Source organism: Phocoena sinus, chromosome 1 (genome assembly GCF_008692025.1).
Source record: "Phocoena sinus isolate mPhoSin1 chromosome 1, mPhoSin1.pri, whole genome shotgun sequence".
NCBI classification, from domain to species: domain Eukaryota; kingdom Metazoa; phylum Chordata; class Mammalia; order Artiodactyla; family Phocoenidae; genus Phocoena; species Phocoena sinus.
In genome coordinates, this window is record NC_045763.1 from 19,354,816 (window position 1) to 19,370,447 (window position 15,632).

The 15,632-nt window shown below is 30.2% G+C and overlaps 1 protein-coding gene across 23 annotated transcripts in view; it reads left to right on the top strand.

The window, feature by feature from the left end:
* SRRM1 (serine and arginine repetitive matrix 1) overlaps positions 1-15,285 on the top strand; it is a 41,295-nt gene extending 26,010 nt beyond the window's left edge. For 22 of the 23 annotated variants that reach the window (XM_032626558.1, XM_032626562.1, XM_032626566.1 and 19 more), the window contains 3 exons: positions 530-725; positions 2,321-2,530; positions 11,698-15,285. In XM_032626558.1, coding sequence (XP_032482449.1) covers positions 530-725; positions 2,321-2,530; positions 11,698-11,802 — 511 coding nt within the window. In that variant the 3' untranslated portion in view covers positions 11,803-15,285. Of the gene's footprint in view, positions 1-529; positions 726-2,320; positions 2,531-11,622 lie in introns of all 23 variants that reach the window. The other variant, XM_032626569.1, reaches the window with a different exon arrangement.
* The last annotated feature ends 347 nt before the right edge of the window (positions 15,286-15,632 follow it).

The window sequence follows — 15,632 nt, forward strand, 5'->3', positions numbered from 1 at the left end:
GATGCTTGGAAGCCCCCCGCCCCCCAACTGAGAAATCACAGAAAAGAATAGCTGTGAATACAAACTTTAAGGCAAATTCTAGGTCCTATTCGTAGATCCTTTCTGTTTTCAGGATAGTTCCTCATGGTATAAGCTAAATGCCATAGGATTTTTTACTTGGTTCTTAGGGATATCAGGCTTATTGAGTCTGTTTCCAAACCTAGCTCTGAAGTGATGCATAGGATATTTCTTGCATGTCTATGTAAGACTGATAAAAGCGGTCTTAAATATAGGAACTGGCATTACTAATTTCATACAGGAAGAATCAGTAACAGAATGGATAGAGGATTGTGGAGCTTGAACTACTCTCCAGGAGACTTAGGTGGTAAAAATTTGATAAGTGTTAGTATAATCAACCAGCAGACTAAGTGCTGTGAAATACTTAAAGTTCATTATCTGGTTGTATAATGGTAGTTGGTTGTTTTCTCTTAAGAAAGAAGGATCTGTGCTTTTGGATATTAAATGTTTTATTTTTTCCCTCTGTTTCTAGAGCTGCCTCACCAAGCCCTCAGTCGGTAAGGAGGGTCTCATCTTCCCGATCTGTCTCGGGATCTCCTGAGCCAGCAGCTAAAAAACCCCCAGCACCTCCATCCCCTGTCCAGTCTCAGTCACCCTCTACCAACTGGTCACCAGCGGTACCGGTTAAAAAGGCTAAAAGCCCAACACCAAGCCCATCACCGGCAAGGGTATGTCTGCCCTGTTTTGGACATCTTTTATAATTATACGTGGTCACTTGGAAGGAGAGAATTTTTTGTCTTTTGTAGTTCAGAGGAGCATTACTTTCTATGGTTCAGATGGACTTCAAAAGGAGGCACAAGTTAAGTGGTGGTGTTTGCATCACAGTCCATGCTTAGTACTCTAGACATCCACTAATTTGTGATATGTCTAATACTATTATCTTGGTGGTGAAGATTGGATTATATAGACAATTTAGAAAAACAGAAAAAAATTACCCTTGATTCTGTTATCTAGGAGAAAAATAGTTTAGCGTTTCTGCTGTTTTCTCTAGTGTTTGACAGGTTTGGGGATAGTTATGGTCACAATCAATAAAAATTACAATCTTAGATCATGTCTATTAGTCTGATTACATTTTTATATAGAAAAAATACACTTTATCACAAGAAGATACCAAAATGTCGACGGTGGTTATATGTTAGAAGGAGAATGATGTGTGATCTTAATTTTTCTTCTTTACATCTTAATGCTCTTATTTTTTCCTACAGTGTAAATACATTATTTCTATAATAAAAAAAGAACCTCACAACTTGTGAAATGTTAGATGGAGTGGAAAGTACTTTGTTGTCCCATATAGCCTTATCTTTGGCAAGCTACATAGATAAGAATAACACTCTTGTTTTTACATTGTCAAGCTTAAATATCATTGGGATATTAAAATATCAGAGCTTAAACTGTTTTCTTTGTGATTCATTAATCTATCATGGCAGGTTTCTGTATTGTATAAAATCAGTGGTGGATGTCCATCTTAATAGGATTGAATTATTGTGCAGACTGACTAAATGGATTGAGGAATTTTAAGTAATTGCTTAGAAATGTGAGATTTAAAAATTATAGACTAGATGCAATTATAGCAGAGCCTACCCTTTGCTTAAATTTGGAATATATGTGGTGGAGAACAATGTACCCACATTCTAGAGATAGATCAGACAGTGGTTAGAGATGTGGCATTCATACATACTTGTATTTAGGATGATAGCTATTAAAAGCCTACATGTTAGGCTGGTATTGTGGGTGATTTACAGATATTCCCATTTAACTTTTGTAACAGCTTTATCAAGGATTGTTATACCCATTTTGGGTTGACAAAAAGGCCTCAGAACATGTCAGGCAATTTGAGGTCAACTAGTTTAATAGGTTCAGGAACCAGAATTCAGATCAGGTCTAGTTGAGTTCAGAGACTTTTCTTCCTGTTGCACATGGTGCTTTTCCTTACATATGGAGGTAGACCCTGACTCAGGCCAGTCTTGGAGACCTGATTCATAGCTTGTGGTTGGGAGGCCTGGTTTAATGTGAAGTTAGTTGGGGAAATTTTTAAAAAATCATTTATCTTCAAGGTCTGTTTCAACTCTTGGAAGTCTTTGCTTTCAGTGGTGGTTCCCATCTTTTAGGAGTACTTTTCTTAGTGGTGATTGGCCCTGGCTCTTATTTCCCCCCTGAAGCCGTATGAAATCCTGAGATTAGTCCAGTTGCTTATTCCCTTGAAGAAATAAAATGTTTAGTTGGACAGGTTGATTTTATTGCTTTGGGTTTTTTGGATTTCTAGAATTCAGACCCAGAAGGAGGTGGAAAGAAAAAGAAGAAAAAGAAGGACAAGAAACACAAAAAGGATAAGAAGCACAAGAAGCACAAAAAACACAAGAAGGAAAAGGCTGTAGCTGCAGCTGCTGCAGCTCCTGTGACCCCTGCAGCCATTGCTGCTCCCACAACCGCGTCAGCACAGGAAGAACCAGAGGCAGAGCCAGAGCCTAAGAAGGTATTTACGAACACTCTTACAGTTTGTACAGATGGCTGAATCATTTGGTATTGAGAAGTAGCTAAGTAATTTTTTTCTAATAATTGGATGCTCAGCTGTTAACTCTTTTCTGATCGGTTTCTCTGTGACCACCTACCAAGAGCAGGAATTTGCTAAGGCTAACGATAAGAATATGAATGGCATCCAGAAAGCTTAATGTATATTTTTTAAAAGAAATTCAATATAATTAAATATACCATAGACTTCACCCATTTAAAGTGTAGTGATTTTATATAATTAAATATACCATAGACGTCACCCATTTAAAGTGTAGTGATTTTATATAATTAAATATACCATAGACGTCACCTATTTAAAGTGTAGTGATTTTATATAATTAAATATACCATAGACGTCACCCATTTAAAGTGTAGTGATTTTATATAATTAAATATACCATAGACTTCACCCATTTAAACTGTAGTGATTTTATATAATTAAATATACCATAGACGTCACCCATTTAAACTGTAGTGATTTTATATAATTAAATATACCATAGACGTCACCCATTTAAACTGTAGTGATTTTATATAATTAAATATACCATAGACTTCACCCATTTAAACTGTAGTGATTTTATATAATTAAATATACCATAGACGTCACCCATTTAAACTGTAGTGATTTTATATAATTAAATATACCATAGACGTCACCCATTTAAAGTGTAGTGATTTTATATAATTAAATATACCATAGACTTCACCCATTTAAACTCTAGTGATTTTATATAATTAAATATACCATAGACGTCACCCATTTAAACTCTAGTGATTTTATATAATTAAATATACCATAGACGTCACCCATTTAAAGTGTAGTGATTTTATATAATTAAATATACCATAGACGTCACCCATTTAAACTGTAGTGATTTTATATAATTTAAAGTGTAGTGATTTTATATAATTTAAAGTGTAGTGATTTTATATAATTTAAAGTGTAGTGATTTTATATAATTAAATATACCATAGACGTCACCCATTTAAACTGTAGTGATTTTATATAATTTAAAGTGTAGTGATTTTATATAATTTAAACTGTAGTGATTTTATATAATTTAAAGTGTAGTGATTTTATATAATTTAAAGTGTAGTGATTTTATATAATTAAATATACCATAGACGTCACCCATTTAAAGTGTAGTGATTTTATATAATTAAATATACCATAGACGTCACCCATTTAAAGTGTAGTGATTTTATATAATTAAATATACCATAGACGTCACCCATTTAAACTGTAGTGATTTTATATAATTAAATATACCATAGACGTCACCCATTTAAACTGTAGTGATTTTATATAATTAAATATACCATAGACGTCACCCATTTAAACTGTAGTGATTTTATATAATTTAAAGTGTAGTGATTTTATATAATTTAAAGTGTAGTGATTTTATATAATTAAATATACCATAGACGTCACCCATTTAAAGTGTAGTGATTTTATATAATTAAATATACCATAGACGTCACCCATTTAAAGTGTAGTGATTTTATATAATTAAATATACCATAGACGTCACCCATTTAAACTGTAGTGATTTTATATAATTAAATATACCATAGACGTCACCCATTTAAACTGTAGTGATTTTATATAATTAAATATACCATAGACGTCACCCATTTAAAGTGTAGTGATTTTATATAATTAAATATACCATAGACGTCACCCATTTAAACTGTAGTGATTTTATATAATTAAATATACCATAGACGTCACCCATTTAAACTGTAGTGATTTTATATAATTAAATATACCATAGACTTCACCCATTTAAAGTGTAGTGATTTTATATAATTAAATATACCATAGACGTCACCCATTTAAACTGTAGTGATTTTATATAATTAAATATACCATAGACGTCACCCATTTAAACTGTAGTGATTTTATATAATTTAAAGTGTAGTGATTTTATATAATTTAAAGTGTAGTGATTTTATATAATTTAAAGTGTAGTGATTTTATATAATTTAATCTGTAGTGATTTTATATAATTAAATATACCATAGACGTCACCCATTTAAAGTGTAGTGATTTTATATAATTAAATATACCATAGACGTCACCCATTTAAACTGTAGTGATTTTATATAATTTAAAGTGTAGTGATTTTATATAATTTAAAGTGTAGTGATTTTATATAATTTAAAGTGTAGTGATTTTATATAATTAAATATACCATAGACGTCACCCATTTAAACTGTAGTGATTTTATATAATTAAATATACCATAGACGTCACCCATTTAAACTGTAGTGATTTTATATAATTAAATATACCATAGACGTCACCCATTTAAACTGTAGTGATTTTATATAATTTAAAGTGTAGTGATTTTATATAATTTAAAGTGTAGTGATTTTATATAATTAAATATACCATAGACGTCACCCATTTAAACTGTAGTGATTTTATATAATTAAATATACCATAGACGTCACCCATTTAAAGTGTAGTGATTTTATATAATTAAATATACCATAGACGTCACCCATTTAAACTGTAGTGATTTTATATAATTAAATATACCATAGACGTCACCCATTTAAACTGTAGTGATTTTATATAATTAAATATACCATAGACTTCACCCATTTAAAGTGTAGTGATTTTATATAATTTAAAGTGTAGTGATTTTATATAATTTAAAGTGTAGTGATTTTATATAATTTAAAGTGTAGTGATTTTATATAATTTAATCTGTAGTGATTTTATATAATTAAATATACCATAGACTTCACCCATTTAAACTGTAGTGATTTTATATAATTAAATATACCATAGACGTCACCCATTTAAACTGTAGTGATTTTATATAATTAAATATACCATAGACGTCACCCATTTAAACTCTAGTGATTTTATATAATTAAATATACCATAGACGTCACCCATTTAAACTGTAGTGATTTTATATAATTAAATATACCATAGACGTCACCCATTTAAACTGTAGTGATTTTATATAATTTAAAGTGTAGTGATTTTATATAATTTAAAGTGTAGTGATTTTATATAATTAAATATACCATAGACGTCACCCATTTAAACTGTAGTGATTTTATATAATTAAATATACCATAGACGTCACCCATTTAAACTGTAGTGATTTTATATAATTAAATATACCATAGACGTCACCCATTTAAACTGTAGTGATTTTATATAATTAAATATACCATAGACGTCACCCATTTAAACTGTAGTGATTTTATATAATTAAATATACCATAGACGTCACCCATTTAAACTGTAGTGATTTTATATAATTAAATATACCATAGACTTCACCCATTTAAAGTGTAGTGATTTTATATAATTTAAAGTGTAGTGATTTTATATAATTTAAAGTGTAGTGATTTTATATAATTTAAAGTGTAGTGATTTTATATAATTTAATCTGTAGTGATTTTATATAATTAAATATACCATAGACTTCACCCATTTAAACTGTAGTGATTTTATATAATTAAATATACCATAGACGTCACCCATTTAAACTGTAGTGATTTTATATAATTAAATATACCATAGACGTCACCCATTTAAACTCTAGTGATTTTATATAATTAAATATACCATAGACGTCACCCATTTAAACTGTAGTGATTTTATATAATTAAATATACCATAGACGTCACCCATTTAAACTGTAGTGATTTTATATAATTAAATATACCATAGACGTCACCCATTTAAACTGTAGTGATTTTATATAATTAAATATACCATAGACGTCACCCATTTAAACTGTAGTGATTTTATATAATTAAATATACCATAGACTTCACCCATTTAAAGTGTAGTGATTTTATATAATTTAAAGTGTAGTGATTTTATATAATTTAAAGTGTAGTGATTTTATATAATTTAAAGTGTAGTGATTTTATATAATTTAATCTGTAGTGATTTTATATAATTAAATATACCATAGACTTCACCCATTTAAACTGTAGTGATTTTATATAATTAAATATACCATAGACGTCACCCATTTAAACTCTAGTGATTTTATATAATTAAATATACCATAGACGTCACCCATTTAAACTCTAGTGATTTTATATAATTAAATATACCATAGACGTCACCCATTTAAACTGTAGTGATTTTATATAATTAAATATACCATAGACGTCACCCATTTAAACTGTAGTGATTTTATATAATTTAAAGTGTAGTGATTTTATATAATTTAAAGTGTAGTGATTTTATATAATTAAATATACCATAGACGTCACCCATTTAAACTGTAGTGATTTTATATAATTAAATATACCATAGACGTCACCCATTTAAACTGTAGTGATTTTATATAATTAAATATACCATAGACGTCACCCATTTAAACTGTAGTGATTTTATATAATTAAATATACCATAGACGTCACCCATTTAAACTGTAGTGATTTTATATAATTAAATATACCATAGACTTCACCCATTTAAAGTGTAGTGATTTTATATAATTAAATATACCATAGACGTCACCCATTTAAACTGTAGTGATTTTATATAATTTAAAGTGTAGTGATTTTATATAATTTAATCTGTAGTGATTTTATATAATTAAATATACCATAGACTTCACCCATTTAAAGTGTAGTGATTTTATATAATTAAATATACCATAGACGTCACCCATTTAAACTGTAGTGATTTTATATAATTAAATATACCATAGACGTCACCCATTTAAACTGTAGTGATTTTATATAATTTAAAGTGTAGTGATTTTATATAATTTAATCTGTAGTGATTTTATATAATTAAATATACCATAGACTTCACCCATTTAAAGTGTAGTGATTTTATATAATTAAATATACCATAGACGTCACCCATTTAAACTGTAGTGATTTTATATAATTAAATATACCATAGACGTCACCCATTTAAACTGTAGTGATTTTATATAATTTAAAGTGTAGTGATTTTATATAATTTAATCTGTAGTGATTTTATATAATTAAATATACCATAGACTTCACCCATTTAAACTGTAGTGATTTTATATAATTAAATATACCATAGACGTCACCCATTTAAACTGTAGTGATTTTATATAATTAAATATACCATAGACGTCACCCATTTAAACTGTAGTGATTTTATATAATTTAATCTGTAGTGATTTTATATAATTAAATATACCATAGACGTCACCCATTTAAACTGTAGTGATTTTATATAATTTAAAGTGTAGTGATTTTATATAATTTAATCTGTAGTGATTTTATATAATTAAATATACCATAGACTTCACCTTCACCCATTTAAAGTGTAGTGATTTTATATAATTAAATATACCATAGACGTCACCCATTTAAACTGTAGTGATTTTATATAATTAAATATACCATAGACGTCACCCATTTAAACTGTAGTGATTTTATATAATTTAAAGTGTAGTGATTTTATATAATTTAATCTGTAGTGATTTTATATAATTAAATATACCATAGACTTCACCCATTTAAAGTGTAGTGATTTTATATAATTAATATACCATAGACGTCACCCATTTAAACTGTAGTGATTTTATATAATTAAATATACCATAGACGTCACCCATTTTAAACTGTAGTGATTTTATATAATTAAAGTATACCTATTAGACGTCAACCCATTTAAATCTGTAGTGATTTTATATAATTAAATATACCTAGACGTCACCCATTTAAACTGTAGTGATTTTATATAATTAAATATACCATAGACGTCACCCATTTAAACTGTAGTGATTTTATATAATTAAATATACCATAGACGTCACCCATTTAAACTGTAGTGATTTTATATAATTAAAGTGTATACCTAGACTTTTATATACATTTAATCTGTAGTGATTTTATATAATTAATATACCATAAGACGTCACCCATTTAAACTGTAGTGATTTTATATAATTTAAAGTGTAGTGATTTTATATAATTTAATCTGTAGTGATTTTATATAATTAATATACCATAGACTTCACCCATTTAAAGTGTAGTGATTTTATTATAATTAAATATACCATAGACGTCACCCATTTTAAACTGTAGTGATTTTTATATAATTAAATATACATAGACGTCACCCATTTAAACTGTAGTGATTTTATATAATTTAAAGTGTAGTGATTTTATATAATTTAATCTGTAGTGATTTTATATAATTAAATATACCATAGACGTCACCCATTTAAACTGTAGTGATTTTATATAATTAAATATACCATAGACGTCACCCATTTAAACTGTAGTGATTTTATATAATTAAATATACCATAGACGTCACCCATTTAAACTGTAGTGATTTTATATAATTAAATATACCATAGACGTCACCATTTAAAGCTGTAGTGATTTTATATAATTAAATATACCATAGACTGTCACCCATTTAAAGTGTAGTGATTTTATATAATTTAAAGATAGCTAGTGACTTTCTACCCATTTAAATCTGTAGTGATTTTATATAATTTAAAGTATACCATAGGACTTTATCTACCATTTAACGTGTAGTGATTTTATATAATTAAATATACCATAGACTTCACCCATTTAAAGTGTAGTGATTTTATATAATTAATATACCTAGGAACGTCACCACATTTAACTGTAGTGATTTTATATAATTAAATATACCATAGACGTCACCCATTTAAACTGTAGTGATTTTATATAATTAAATATACCATAGACTTTATATAATTTAAATCTGTAGTGATTTTATATAATTAAATATACCATAGACTGTCACCCATTTAAAGTGTAGTGATTTATATAATTAAATATACCATAGACGTCACCCATTTAAACTGTAGTGATTTTATATAATTAAATATACCATAGACGTCACCCATTTAAAGTGTAGTGATTTTATATAATTTAAAGTGTAGTGATTTTATATAATTTAAAGTGTAGTGATTTTATATAATTTAAAGTGTAGTGATTTTATATAATTTAATCTGTAGTGATTTTATATAATTAAATATACCATAGACTTCACCCATTTAAAGTGTAGTGATTTTATATAATTAAATATACCATAGACTTCACCCATTTAAAGTGTAGTGATTTTATATAATTTAAAGTGTAGTGATTTTATATAATTAAATATACCATAGACGTCACCCATTTAAACTGTAGTGATTTTATATAATTAAATATACCATAGACGTCACCCATTTAAACTGTAGTGATTTTATATAATTAAATATACCATAGATGTCACCCATTTAAAGTGTAGTGATTTTATATAATTAAATATACCATAGACGTCACCCATTTAAACTGTAGTGATTTTATATAATTTAAAGTGTAGTGATTTTATATAATTTAATCTGTAGTGATTTTATATAATTAAATATACCATAGACTTCACCCATTTAAAGTGTAGTGATTTTATATAATTAAATATACCATAGACGTCACCCATTTAAACTGTAGTGATTTTATATAATTTAAAGTGTAGTGATTTTATATAATTTAATCTGTAGTGATTTTATATAATTAAATATACCATAGACGTCACCCATTTAAACTGTAGTGATTTTATATAATTTAAAGTGTAGTGATTTTATATAATTTAATCTGTAGTGATTTTATATAATTAAATATACCATAGACTTCACCCATTTAAAGTGTAGTGATTTTATATAATTAAATATACCATAGACGTCACCCATTTAAACTGTAGTGATTTTATATAATTAAATATACCATAGACGTCACCCATTTAAACTGTAGTGATTTTATATAATTAAATATACCATAGACTTCACCCATTTAAAGTGTAGTGATTTTATATAATTTAAAGTGTAGTGATTTTATATAATTTAAAGTGTAGTGATTTTATATAATTTAAAGTGTAGTGATTTTATATAATTTAATCTGTAGTGATTTTATATAATTAAATATACCATAGACTTCACCCATTTAAAGTGTAGTGATTTTATATAATTAAATATACCATAGACTTCACCCATTTAAACTGTAGTGATTTTATATAATTAAATATACCATAGACTTCACCCATTTAAACTGTAGTGATTTTATATAATTAAATATACCATAGACGTCACCCATTTAAACTGTAGTGATTTTATATAATTAAATATACCATAGACGTCACCCATTTAAAGTGTAGTGATTTTATATAATTTAAAGTGTAGTGATTTTATATAATTTAAAGTGTAGTGATTTTATATAATTTAATCTGTAGTGATTTTATATAATTAAATATACCATAGACTTCACCCATTTAAAGTGTAGTGATTTTATATAATTAAATATACCATAGACTTCACCCATTTAAACTGTAGTGATTTTATATAATTAAATATACCATAGACTTCACCCATTTAAACTGTAGTGATTTTATATAATTAAATATACCATAGACGTCACCCATTTAAACTGTAGTGATTTTATATAATTAAATATACCATAGACGTCACCCATTTAAAGTGTAGTGATTTTATATAATTTAAAGTGTAGTGATTTTATATAATTTAAAGTGTAGTGATTTTATATAATTTAATCTGTAGTGATTTTATATAATTAAATATACCATAGACTTCACCCATTTAAAGTGTAGTGATTTTATATAATTAAATATACCATAGACTTCACCCATTTAAACTGTAGTGATTTTATATAATTAAATATACCATAGACGTCACCCATTTAAACTGTAGTGATTTTATATAATTAAATATACCATAGACGTCACCCATTTAAACTGTAGTGATTTTATATAATTAAATATACCATAGACGTCACCCATTTAAACTGTAGTGATTTTATATAATTAAATATACCATAGACGTCACCCATTTAAACTGTAGTGATTTTATATAATTAAATATACCATAGACGTCACCCATTTAAACTGTAGTGATTTTATATAATTAAATATACCATAGACGTCACCCATTTAAAGTGTAGTGATTTTATATAATTTAAACTGTAGTGATTTTATGGTTTTTTTGTGTATTCATAGAGTTGTGCACACATCACAAGAATTTTCTTTTTCTCTGTACTCAGCATCTCCCACCGGTGTCTCAAGATTTAACGATATGACCTTTTTGGCGTTTTTTTTTTATATATATTTTTTTTTAGGAGACTGAAAGTGAGGCTGAAGATAACCTTGATGACTTAGAAAAGCACCTGCGTGAAAAGGCCCTGAGATCAATGCGGAAGGCTCAAGTGTCCCCACAGTCCTAGGTGGAAATGTTTGTTATGATGTAAATTTTATTTGGTTTGTACGCAATTCAGTTTCAAAATTGCTAAAAATGTGTTTGAGCTTTAGACTATAACATTTGTTGTAATAATTGCTAGGTTGAAGTTCACCATGTAAAAAAAAAGGGCATGGATTTACATTGCAAAAGGTGTCCACAGTGTATTAGTGACATTCTTTCATTGACAGCTGACATAAATTCATTTAGAGTGAAATATTTTAAGCCAAAAAAAAAAAATCCCCTTTTTAAAAAAGGGGGTTTAAATATTGTTGGCATTCTTATGGTTCCATTAAATGCCCCTGTCTATTCCCAGAGGTTTTTCTTTCTACTTTTTCTTGCTTTTTTCCTTTTTCTCATTTGAGTCTTAGCACCCATTTAAGTTATGATGCTTCCAACCTTGTATGGTTTTTGCAAGCTTTCCCAGAAATAAGACCACTGTTGAACTACCACAAAAGTATAAATGAATATTTTAATGCCACAATCTTTCCTGTTGCCTGTGGAGTCTCTGCTGAAATGAATCAGGATTCGAGCTCTAGGATGAGACAGAAAATGAAAGCATGTTGTTTGCCAGGACACTGTGGGTTTATATTGATGTGTAACAAGTTGATTTGGAACACTGGAATTTCACTCTGTTCTGTTTATTTTTATTTTTTGTAAAGGCAGTTAACTAGTCCCAGGAAGGATCCTTCAGTTACATAAAATTTTGTTTTATGAAACGTCATGGCTCCATTCATAATTTTGTCTTGTTCTTCCGATTGGTATATACAACTTTCAGAGCTCTTGTATTTGGAAAGCTGGAAGGGCCCAGACTTTGAAATAGTGTCTTGTTTTCACTGTTTTTGTTTTGTTTTTGTTGGGTTTTTTTTTGTTTTTTTTTTAAACTAAAGCTATATAAAGCTTGTGGATTAAACAATAAATTTCTAAATTTAAAAATGTTGGCCACTCACTTTTACTTACCCATCTCAATACGGCAGGAAACCTACCTTAGAAATCTTACAGTGCCTTTACCCCCTTGGCACCTTTGGTAGAGTGAGGATTAGACAAGGGAAATACGAGGCGATGAAATTGTCTTACCATCTTTATTTTAGTAATTAATGTGATAAATGCCGCGAAGGGAAAGCACACAGTGAGATTGCAACACATATAATGGGCTAGTCAGCCAGGCATAGGGGAAGAGTTTCAGGCAGAGCAAACAGTATTTGTACACCCCAAGACAGAAGAAGCCTGGCACATTCCAGGAAGCGAACGAAGGTTAAGAAATGGCTGGAGCAACCTCCCTCTATTGGGGTGTGTGTGTGGTGTGGTGTGAGCAATATAATTGAGGAAACTTGGGCGTCGATGACATTGTATAAGGGAAAGCAACAACATTCATAAGAAGGAAGGAATTTTTGACAAGCGAATCTAAGCTTGGCAAGTTGTCACATAGGCAGTTAATTTGATTATAGTTTCTGGCAGTTGAAGCAAAAAGAAGGAAAATGCCTACATGTCTTAATTTCAGGAAAACTTAGTGGGCAGTTTTTTATCTAGAGGATATGGACATAGAGGGGCTATTTTTACAGGTGGGTTTTTAGAGTGATTTGTAACAAGGCAAAAGCTTATTAATGAAGCTGCTTTTGTAGCGACTGAACTAAGGTATCTAGAGTGACTCTCCACCATTGATAGAATCTTACATGTGTCTGCGGCAACTCAGAGCTTTCAGGGATCTTCCACATGCCTTCCTTTTGACTTTGTAATTCTGTGATGTAGGAAATGCACAGAATATCCAGTTTGTGCTTGTTTTTTGTTTGTTTTTTGGCCACTGAGCATGTGGGTTCTTAGTTCCCCAGCCAGGGATCGAACCTGTGCCCCCTGCATTGGAAACGTGGAGTCTTAACCACTGGACCACCAGGGAAGTCCCCAGAATATCCGGTTTCTAAGATGGTTGCAGCTGATTTACCGCTTTCAGTATGAACAAACCAATGAACATCACTGGGGTACTTGGAATCTATCTAGCCATTCACTCATTCAATCCATTTATTCACTTGTCCCATTTATTCAGCACGCTTTCATTCCTCCACTTGACTGAACTGCTTGTTAAGGTTAGCAGTGACTTCCATTTTGCCAAAATGAGCGATCAATTCTCCATCCTTTACTAGCCCTCTTGGCAGGAGTTGACTCAGTCCTTCACTCCTTTGTCGACACACTTCCTTCTCTTGGGTTCTAGGGGGCAACACTGGTTTACCTTCTAGATGCAGCGCTAGTTTTCCTCCTACCTCAGTAGCTCTTTCATCTCTAGTGGATCCTTTGAAACGTGAAGTGATGGAGTTTGTAGGGAATGCCACCAAGGACACTGAATCCCTAGTCCCTTAAATGTCTTTTTGTGTGTCAAAGTTCTTTCCCTTCTAGACTTCCTGACCTAGACCTGTATCGAGCTACCTAGTTCATAGCTTCATTTGGATGTCTAAAAGGCATACCGAATTGAACATATCCTCTGATTTATCTGTCCCATTCAGTACCTGTCACTCTCATTTACTCAAAATTGAGTTGATACTGTCAGTGGCAGCATTGTCCACCCTCCAGTCCTCATGCACACAAGGCCATTCTGTTCCCAGCAGCCTGTCATGATAGTACCGCTCAAAACCCTCAGCTACTTTTTTCTGCTTCAGAGTAAAATCCAAATTTCTTACTCTGGCCTGCAAGACCCAGTAGCACCTAGTTTGGCACCTTCATCTCTACTCCAGTCTGCTCAAGCCATACCTACCTCCTTGCCCTTCCTTTAAACCTCTCTCGGGGACTTTGTCTTCACTGCCGGATCTGACATGTTTACTCTGTTTTCTTCAGACAGGCTTCCCTAACTTCGTGTCCTCTGTTTTCATCTATAGCAGTTATTACCACCTGAGATGATGTTTTTGGTCCTTAGGAACTTGGTCTTGTATGTGACTGTGTCCCCAATGCCTGGTACATCATAGAAGCACAAATCCTTGATGAACAGATGAGTAAATAAGTTTAATTGACCGTCATTGCCTCTGTACTTGCAGGGCACTACTAGGGCTTGAGGTAAAGAAAATGAAGACATGGTGATTGCTGCTCTCTGGTATTTGCCCACTGGGGGTAAAACACATGCGAACAATTTGGAGTGGACAAGAACATAGAGTTTGGTAGACCAGGGTTTCTAGCATAGCTTTCTACGGTGTGACCTTGGTCAAGTTACTTGGCCTCTAAGTGCTGCCATTTCTTCTCTCCGAGTTAAATAATGGTGGAATCTACTTCAGAGTTGTTTTTGAAGAGTTAAGTGTGTTAGTTAATACATATAAAGCAATGATAGTACAAAGAGGTTCCCGTTTTCTTAGCTAATGTAATATGTGGTCATTCTAGTAACTATGGTAAATTTTAGTTTGGATGTCTAAAAAGGATTTTAATTAATCATAGCCCTATTTAATGTAATTTTTTCTTTTTTTTTCTTTTTAATAAAATTCACCATTTTAAAGTGTGCAGTGCAGTGGTATTTAGTATATTCACAAGGTTATGCACCCATCACGACTACCTGTTCCAGATCACCCTAAAAAGAAACGGCCCATTAGCAGTCACTTTCCATTCTACTGACAGTCACATCAGCCCCAGCTCCTGGCAACTACTTTCTGTCTATAGATTTGTTTATTCTGGACATTTCACTGGAATCATACAGTATGTGGGCTTTTGTGTCTGGCTTCTATCATTTAACATGTGTTTAAGGTTCATCCATGGTACTTCATTTTTTTTTAATTGCTGAGTGGTGTTCCCTTATATGGATATGCCGTATTTTGTTTATCCATTCATCAGTTGCACATTTGAGCTGTT